We start from the raw sequence: 9,564 nt of genomic DNA on the forward strand, positions 1-9,564 counted from the left end.
AAAACTTTTTAAAAAAAGTAGAGCCACCACTAGGATTCTTCCTCAGGAAGTTGTACAGAGATGTGGCACTCCAGACTCCATAGCGTCTGCTCAGGGGACACACTTCGTAGCTTCTGTATTCCAAGAATGAACTTGTAAGCAGACAGATCCTTGAACTTGTCTGTCAGCCCATGCAGGGAGGTGGGGCTGAAGCCTGGAACGGCTCCCACTTCCATCAGCTCAGCTCCCGCTTCTACTCAGCTCAGCACACACTTACGATCTTGTCATTTTACTGAGTTTTTGAAATGATTCTTATTACACACTAGCTTCTGGAGAATACCAGGTTTGTTTCAAGCCTCCCTTCAGGCCCATCTATCTTATGCCCTGTCCCTGTCCTGGGGCTGAGGTGCAAGTGGAGGATGGAACAATGACCTCCCCACCTTTGTGAAGACTGTCTTTCCACACCATACAGAGCAGGTGGCGGCGTTGGGGGTGGGAACGGGGCCATGGGTCAGTCTTCATCTGAGTCACTGGGGCCCAGGTACTGGCAGACAGCATCATAGTGAAGTTCCACCAGCTGATTCTCTCTCTGCAGCTGCACCACAGCCCGGCTCTGTTCTCTGTCCCAGTCCAGCAGGCGGCCCACCTAGAGTAGCAGCGGGTGGAGTCAGCAGAGCCAACCCAGACTCTGGGACATCCCCTGCATGCTTCCACCCCCCACGCCCAGGTCTGGGACTCACCTTTCCAGCCTGTGGCCCCAGCACCACCATAACCCGGTTGCCTTGGACCTTGGGGACCAGGGTCTCCAGCATGTCTTCCCTCAGGCCTACAGATGAGGGGAGGGAGTGAGGCCCACAGCCAGGACTAGCCTACCCAGGGTCCTGTCACAAGTCCTTTTCTGTATTCCTGAGAGCCACTCTGTACCCTGTTGACAGGTGTGGGTGAGGACACCTAAGGAGCAGTTCCTAAAAAAGGGAGCACTTATGTAGGAAGATGATGGGTGATGATAACAGATACCGTTTACTGTGGGCACGTTATATGCCCTGCCCTGCACAAGGAGTTCAGGACACATCTGTACAAGAGGGAGAAATAGCTCATTTTCATGCCAATGTCACAGATGGGGAAAGGAGGGGCTCAGATAATACTATCACAGAAGCGCCTAATGTTCTGTCAGAAGATTCTGGGCCTTGGGGGCGCCTGGGTGGCTCAGTCGGTTAAGCGTCCAACTTTGGCTCAGGTCATGATCTAATGGTTTGTGAGTTCGAGCCCCACATTGGGCTCTGTGCTGACAGCTCAGAGCCTGCTTTAGATCCTCCGTCCCACTCTCTGTCCCTCCCCTGCTGGTTCTCTCTCCCTCCTTCATTCCCTCTCTCTCTCAAAAATAAATAAATAAGCTTAAAAAAAAAAGACCCAAAATTAAAAAAACAACAATAAAAAAGACGATTCTGGACCTTACAAAATATCTGAACTCTACCCTATCTCCCAGCCTCTGCCCACACCAGCCTCTTGGTCTAAGACAGCCTTCCCATCAGCCTCCAGGATGATAACGACCCAGTGGCCATCTCTCAGACTCACCTTCTAGGACCTGGCCTTGATCTGTTCGACACACACAGGTATCTGGGCTGAGGACATCTTCGATCGTCATCTGGGGAGGTCAAGGGATGTGAGAATGTTGGAGTTATGGGGACCTAGTCCCTGGGGGAGGAGGAGAACCCAGGTTGCAGGGTTCCCACCTTGGTGTTATAATACTGGCCACCCTTGTGCAGCTTGTCCACAAAGCGTACGCGTAGGTCCCTGTGCAACCAGTGCTGGCTCCTGGGACCTGCCTTCTCATTCTTGGCAGCAGGCTCCCCCTGTCTGTGGAAAGGGGCCAACACGGGGCTTAGTTCATTAGATGCACATTCTGCTCACCCCACCTTTGCTGCTGCTGTGAAACCCACCCATAATGCCATCTCTAGTTCCTTCTATGTGCCTGCCTTGCCCTGGAAGCCTTCTCTGACTGCTGGAGCCTCTCCACAGCCTTGCCTTCTCCCCCCCATCCCAGATGCCCAGGGTCCCACCGGTCGGGAAGGTGTTTTCGCTTCCTCTGTGAGTCCTCTTGCTGGCTGGGGAGGTCCTGATCCCGGAGGGCCTTCCATGACGAAGCTGTTCCATTCTGTTGCACTGAGGAAGTTTTACGCATCTGGCCTACACAAGGGTGTGTGGGGAGAAGGAGGAAGGAGCCTCAGTGTGCCATTCTCTTACCTTGCAGGCTACACCTCAGCCTCAGGCCACCTCCCACTTGCCTCAGTGTCCCCTCCTACCATCGTGACTTTGCCTACACCAATGGAATGCTCTTCCCTTCCCTTCAACTGCTGGGGCTTCCTTTAGGAAGCCTTCCTCAGCCACTCGAGCCTGCGCTGATGCTGCTAATCTGAGGTGACCACCTAGTATGGGCTAGAAAATCCTGAGAGCTCTGTCAGCACCAATCTCCCATCTGCCAAACTGCCCCATCCTGCTGCCATGCCTAGAATGCCTTCATCCCTGGTCACAGCCTAGTCCCAGCTGCCCTCACTCCCTAGAAGACAGGCTCATCACCCTGAATAGACCTCCCAAGGATAGGAATTGGTTTCCATACGTGTTTATTCTCTCTCAGAAAGAAGCAAAAGAAAGCCCCAGGGTTACTACATCAATTTTTCCTCAAACTGAATAAACCACTTATCTTCATTCTCGCCTCCTGACCTCTGACCAGAAGTCACACCTGCCAGGCAGACTGCTGATCTCCCCGCCACCCCCACCACCGGGGACAGGCCCTGCCCCCCCCCCCCGCCGCGCGCCGGGTGGGATGCTTCTCTAACTCTCCCAGCTAGGTAAAAAGCTCACTCACTGAGATCCAAGGAATTCTTGTCAAACTCCTGCTGTGAGACAGGTTGCAGGTAGTACTCACTAACAGTCACCATGCGGCTCCCCACGGCCAGGCGAACCATGGCCCGAACGTTGTCAGGATCGAGGCCTTCTACCTGAATGGTTGGGGGGAGGAAGTTAGGAATGTGGACTAAACCCACATTCCTAGGCCCCAGCTGTCCACTCTTATTTCCAATAGGCTTGACCCCTGTTGACCCCTGTGTCTCCCCCACCAGACTGACCCAAGGCCTGGGACGGGCCCTGGTCCATATGTCTCCCCTGACAGACTCTGTGGCTTGGATATATTTTAAGAATTTAATCCTCAGGAACATGTGGCATATGGCATTCTCTCTTTTAGTTGGAAACTGAGGCTCAGAAAGGCCCAGCAAGTGGTTCTGAGTTACCAAATGAGGCAGCAAGCCAGGCACGCTGCCTGCAAGACAAGGACTTCCAGCCCTTTCCACCCCAAACCCAAGTCTTCCTCCCTCTGGCCCTCATATCAATCTTCCCCGCTGCCTGTCTCAGGCTCCCGGCACAGTTTTGTTCCTTACCTTCCCATAGAGGCCTCGGTGCGGGCCAGAAAGAACCACCACAGCTCCCCCAGGCACCAGTCCTTGAGGCTGGTCTTCCTTATCCTTCTCTTGCTCCTCATCTGGCTTTGGCAGGCGGTGGGGGCCAGTGGGGGCCAGGGCCTGGACCTCAGTCAGGTTGGCACCCAGCCCTAACCCCTTTGGTCTCAGTGAGTTGACACGGGGCTTTACCACTCTGCAGGGAGCACAGTATGTGAACTTGTTGGCCAGGAGAGGGGGAAGATGTAAGTTTTCAGTGCCTCCCCCACGCACTACTATTCAAATTCCACCGTGTCAACATGTTCAAGAATAGCCTTTCCCATCTCACACTAGGACTGCTTTTGATCTACAGAAATAACAATTTCATTTGGTCCAACCTAATAACACATTGGATAAACCATCTATTACATAGTATCTACAGCAGGACCTGAGACAGATCCCTGTAATCAAACACCCTGATATTTCTACAGGGGAAATCATACAAATGTTCACGCCAAGCAGGAGAAATAGACTATAAAATGCTCTGTGTCTCAGGTCATGTTTGGCTACTAAATGGTTTATGAAAAAAATGTTTGGTTTTCAGAATTCTTTGGAGTTGAGAACTGAGAAGAAGAAGTGACCATAAGTCTGTGTGATAATAGCAAATGTCTAGTCTATGTTTATTTGGGGCCAGGGCCTGCTGTAAGTGCTTTATGTGTATAATTTCACATAACTCCACAACAGACCTGGGAAGTCAATATTGTCATTATCCCCATTTTCAGATGACAAAGCTGATGTTCAGAAAAGTAACCTTTACATAAATGGGATCTCGTTACAGAGTTTCAAAGGGTAAATAGGAGATTGAAACAGTAGTGGAAAGGCTTACTAAATTAATTAGGGTGGTAACATGCCCTCTCCCTGCCTGGATGGTTTTGGATGGGTAGTAACCATGGGGGTCTTGTTCGCTGCCCCCATCTGTTGCCCCTTGCCCCTACCCTAGAACTCACTGATTGAAGGTGCGGCCAATGCCCTCGCCAGGCTTCCAGCCCATGCCTCGTAACATGGCCAGCCCATAGGCCTCTACAGGGACTGCCTCGTAATCAGCTTCTTCCGGCACCTACAGGTTCAGACAGAGGAAGGATGGTTAGGCTTGGCTCACAGTGGGTCCTCCGAAGTGCGCTTACTAACACCCACAGGGTGACCCTCAATGCTTCTTTTCCAATAAGCTCAAGGTTAGTTTTGATTTCCTCTTGCTGTCTCTCACTTTACTCCTCCATGTTGTCCTTCAACAAATAATTATAAAGCACCTGTTCTGTGCCAGGTACTAATCTAGGTGATGAGGATAAAGCAGTAAACAAAACAAAAACCCTTGCTCTGTGAGGCTTACATTCTAGTTGTAGAGACACACAATAAATAAAATGCATAAAACATGGTATGTCAGGTAGTGATAAGTTATATAAAGAAAAATAAAGCAGCTTAAGGGGATGCAGAGGGATGGAGAAGAGAGGGTTACTGAGTTGATATCTGAGCAGAGACCAGAAAGAGATGACAGAGGGAGCCAGGAGGATATAGAAGGGAGAGTAGTCCAAGCAGAGAGAACAATAAGAGCAAAGGCCCTGAGGCAGGACAAGATCTGGTGTGGGAAGAGCATCATGAAAGTCAACCTGACTGAAACAGTGCTGTGGAGGCAGAGAGGGTGGTGAGACATTAATCAGGAGATCTGGGCTGGAGCTACAGGAGGCTGGCCACCACACAAGGGGACCCAGTGAGGAAGTTACAGCAATGGTCCAGATGAAAGATACTTGTGGCTCAGACCAGAGTGGTGATGGTGAGAAGTGGTCAGATTCTGGATGTATTCTGCAAAGGGACATGATAGGATTTTGCTGAAAGGCTGTACCTGGGGTATGGAATAAAGAGGGGAGTCAACACTGACTAAGGTTTTTTGGCTGAGAGGAAGGATAGATGTACCTGGGTTCAACTGAGATGTGGAAGGCTGGGGGAGGAGAGGAAATGAGAGAAATGAGGCCAAAGAGGGAACAGGGTGGAAAGTGAAATGAAGGTCCTATTTTTTAAGATGAAAGACATCAGAAGACATCTGAAGGCCAATGAGAACAGTTCAGTCAAAAGAGAGGGTGGTCTGGGGCTGTAAGAGAAATAGGCCCCAAAGAAGCATCGCTAAAAAATTGCGAATAAAGAGGTGAACAGTAGAATCCATGTGTATGAAAGACAGACTTTGTTGCTTCTGTAGACATACCCTTCACTTCTCCTTATCGATCACCTCCCATCCTCACTCCAATTCTTTATACTCACTTTAGACACACTGCAAGTTGCTTCACCGATGGGCACACACAACACCGACTCCCTGCCACCATGCTGTTGCTTGGGTTGTTCCTGCCATTGGTACTCACGCTGCTCCTCCCTCTCTCACTAAACCCTACTTGTCCTTCCAGGCCTCACTCCTACCACTCTGGTCTGAGGCTCCATCATTTCTAGCCTGCACTACTAGTCTCCTTGCTTCCGCCTTTACTTACTAGTCTGTTCTGCTCATAGTAGCCAGAGAGATCTTGTGAAATCTTAAGTCTTCACCCTCTCTGCTCAGAGCCCTCTCATGGCCCTCATATCATTCACAATAAAAGCCAGAGTCCTCACCATGGCCCACAAGGCCCTGCCTAGTTTAGCCCCAGCCACTTCCTACTTTCCAATTTTGTCACTTTCTACCTCTGCTTAATACAGTGTGATAGATTACACTCTGTCATCATAGACAGTTCTACTTGGCATTTAATATTATTAGTGTTCCTCTGTGTCTTGAAACTTGTGTTTCTGGTCTTGGGATGCCTGAAATTGTCTACTACTCCTCCCCTTCACTCATTCCCCTCCAGCTACACTGGTCTCCTTGGTGTTCCTCAAACACTCTAGGCAGAGTCTACCCTCAGGATCTTTACATTTCCTGTTCCATTTGCTCATCTTGTTCATATAATTCCAGAATGCAAGTGCTTTTCCACACCTCAGTATCTGGATTCCTTTGTTAATGCTTCCAAAAAAGGACAGAAGGAGGAAGAGCTCGGCAGCAGGCCTCTAGTACACACACTGACTTTCCCTGCTGGGTGCAGAGAGGCAAGCCTGGCAGACAGGGCAAAGAAAGGCTGGGGCTGGAGGAGTTAGGGGCCAGCTCACGGTCTCAGCTCGGGGTTCGCTGTCTGCCCCTTCTCCGTTAGGGATGCATCCTTTCTGGATCATGGGGATAGCAAGCATGGGGTCGATACCCGAATTTTCTCTCTCCTCCAGGGACTTCTTGGAGTCTAAGGAAGAATGGGAGGAAGCAATGAGGTCCCACCCTCTCCTTCCATTTTCCTCCCCCTCTTCCTTCACTGGGGCAAGGCAAAGAGGGGATCACTTACCCTCAATGATCTCCTTTACAGCCTGAGACAGCACCCCTTCCTCAGTGTTTGTGGATGGCCCAGGAGCCTGGGTCGGTGGCTGCCTGCGATGGCCATTCTGGATCAAAGGGATGACGAGTTCCTTGGGGGTTTCTGAGGGCTTCACACTGATGTGGACACAGAGGTGTGAAGTTGGGAGAGTAGCATGGTCAGTGGGTTCTGAGCCACACTCCTCCCTTCAGAGAAAACACAAGAGCCACACTCACCCCCAGCTGGAGGGACCACACCCTCACTCTCATGTCATGTATCTAATGGTGTTTTCTTTAGATTCTCTCCCCCACCCCCAACTCTTAAATATCAGTGCCTTTGAGGAATCAGCCTTCAGTCCTGGAACCTCTGCTCAGCCCAAGACCCACTTCCGTGGCTTTCACAATGACTCACAAGTCACCATCTTCAGCCCAGACTCTCCCCAGGTCCAGGCTCCACACCAACCCCTGGATGGCTTATTCTCTTCTGGAAGTCTCTCCCTCCAACTCTCCTTTCCGCATTAAGCTGATGATGGCCTCCCCAAAACTCCATCTGCCACTCCACCCCATTCCCTATACTGGAGAAGCTCCACCGCTTCAGCTGAGAAACTAGGGGTCCTGTCATTCTCCACTCCTTTCCTTCTCTCAAAACGCACACATCTCAAGGCCCCCAAGTGCTAAAGACACACCCTCTCAGGAATACATCCTCTTTTCTCAAACGCCCTGGCTGTCAGGTCCAATTTCCCCACCTCCCCTGTTACACACTCCCGCCTTCTCGCCTCCACGAATTTCCTCAGGCTGTGCTCCAAAGGTTTGGTGGCCGCTGCCACCAAAACAATCAACTCAGATTCCACCCTCCCGCTTGAACCCACCGAACCTAATTCCAAGGGATGAAAGACACGGCGCTTCACCTCTGCAGCTCCCTCCCTTCCACGGTCTTTAAGAAATCCTTCTCCTCCGGAGCCGCACTCGCGTCGTCTCCCGGATCCGCCAGCCGTCTCCTGGCGGACGTGCGACTGAAGCTGAATGAAATTGGGGCAGCAGAGGCTCCCGCGGGTCGCAAAGTACCGTCTTCAGCGTCCGCCATCTTGCCCCTCTTCCCAGGCGAGTGTGCTGCTTTCTGGGAAGTTTAGTTTGGGCTCAGTTTGACCGGGGCCAGACGACGGGCTTTAGAACTACCTTTCCCAGAAAACACTGCGGCATCGACTGGCGTACGTGGAACAGGGGCCTTAAGAAGTAATTGTTGCTGTTCTTCATAGGGGCGCGTCGCGCCAATCATATAGGAATATGTGGTTCTTGGGGGTATTAATTCTTTCATTCAGGTAGTCAACAGGTAGTTATTAATCGCCGTGCCCTACTGGTATGGGAAGTGTAGATAAAAATACATCATTTAAGAAAAAAATCTGTCAGTTGTGTACAATAACAAATAGACATGTAAATGGTGCCTACTGATGCCAGATTTAATACACCACAAGCTCTGGATTCAAATATTAATAAAATAGACCTCCTCCTTTCTAGAGGATCATAGTCCAGTAGGGAACAATGACCTAAACAGATATTAAAAGTATATATACATGTGTGCCTGGATGGCTCAGATGGTTAAGCATCCCACTCTGGATCCCAGCTCAGGTCTTGATCTCAGGATCCGGAGTTCCAGCCCCACGTTGGGTTCCGCGCTGGGTGTGAAGACTACTTAAAAAAATACACATACATACAGTTGACCCTTGAATAATGCAGGGGTTAGGGGATCCAATCCCCTGCCCCCACAGTTGAAAATTTACAAATAACTTATGATTCCTCAAAAACGTAACTACTAATACCCTACTGTTGACTGGAAACCTTAATGATAACCTAGGCAGTAGAGTTACACATATTTTGTATGTTACATGTATTATATACTGTATTTTTTATACCGTATTCTTAAGAGTAAGCTAAAGAAAAAAATGAAAATGTTATTCAGAAAATCATAAGGAGGAGTGCCGGGGTGGCTCAGATGGTTAAGCATCTGACTCGATCTCAGTTCAGGTCATGATCTCAGGCTTGTGGGTTCAAGCCCTGCATGGGGCTCTGTGCTATCCGTGCAGAGCCTACTTGGGATTCACTCTCTCCCTCCCTCTCTCTCTCTCTCTGCCCTCCCCCCACTCTCACTCGCTCTATCTCAAAATAAACAAAAAATTATAAGGAAGAAAAAATATATTTATAATACTATACTGTATTTATTGAGAAAAATCCTGGTATAAATGGACACGTGCAGTTCAAACCCATGTTGTTCAAGGGTCAACTGTAGTTCTTACTGTTACCCAAAACTGGGTTCACCTTTTGGTAGAAATGGAGCCAAAAGACTCATCCAAGCAAAGAATAGGAAAAGGAAGAGTTTTACTTGCAACAAATAAAGGAGAACACTGGGGATATCTCCCAAAGCAGTGTCTCCTTCAACAATAAAAATGGGTAAGTTTCAAGCTAAAAGTGCATATATATTCATGGAAGGGCTTGCAAAATTGGGAATTCAGCATGGAATTGGAGCAAAGGTCATCTTAAGGCAACTGAGACCAGGTCTCAAGTTAATTGAAGTCAGGAGAGCTGGTCAGCATCATCAATTCTCTGGCTCCAGTTGGTCCGGTATTTGAGTGCTCAAAGGGATTTAAATCCTGCAAAGAAGACCCAAGAATATGTGTCAGGTCAACCTTTACTTTTGAATCAGAAATGGAAGTTTTACCACTGATTTATTGTTGCCGATATGATTAGGCTATC

General features: G+C 49.4%; 1 protein-coding gene across 5 annotated transcripts in view; it reads right to left on the minus strand.

Moving 5' to 3' along the window:
• Window positions 1-263: 263 nt before the first annotated feature.
• Window positions 264-9,564, minus strand: part of GPKOW (G-patch domain and KOW motifs) — a 19,618-nt gene continuing 10,317 nt past the window's right edge. For 3 of the 5 annotated variants that reach the window (XM_040469067.1, XM_040469071.1, XM_040469070.1), the window contains exons 2-12: window positions 7,725-8,170; window positions 6,809-6,954; window positions 6,585-6,709; window positions 4,418-4,527; window positions 3,414-3,627; window positions 2,846-2,978; window positions 2,040-2,166; window positions 1,713-1,836; window positions 1,555-1,624; window positions 720-805; window positions 264-625 (exon numbers count right to left, since the gene is read on the minus strand). In XM_040469067.1, the coding sequence (XP_040325001.1) occupies window positions 491-625; window positions 720-805; window positions 1,555-1,624; window positions 1,713-1,836; window positions 2,040-2,166; window positions 2,846-2,978; window positions 3,414-3,627; window positions 4,418-4,527; window positions 6,585-6,709; window positions 6,809-6,954; window positions 7,725-7,900 (1,446 nt within the window). In that variant the 5' untranslated portion in view covers window positions 7,901-8,170 and the 3' untranslated portion in view covers window positions 264-490. The remainder of the gene's footprint in view (window positions 626-719; window positions 806-1,554; window positions 1,625-1,712; window positions 1,837-2,039; window positions 2,167-2,845; window positions 2,979-3,413; window positions 3,628-4,417; window positions 4,528-6,584; window positions 6,710-6,808; window positions 6,955-7,724; window positions 8,171-9,564) is intronic. The other 2 variants (XM_040469068.1, XM_040469069.1) reach the window with 2 other exon arrangements.

The sequence above is a fragment of the Herpailurus yagouaroundi genome, unplaced genomic scaffold, assembly GCF_014898765.1.
Source record: "Herpailurus yagouaroundi ecotype Mexico unplaced genomic scaffold, PumYag 67793, whole genome shotgun sequence".
Taxonomy (NCBI): Eukaryota; Metazoa; Chordata; class Mammalia; order Carnivora; family Felidae; genus Herpailurus; species Herpailurus yagouaroundi.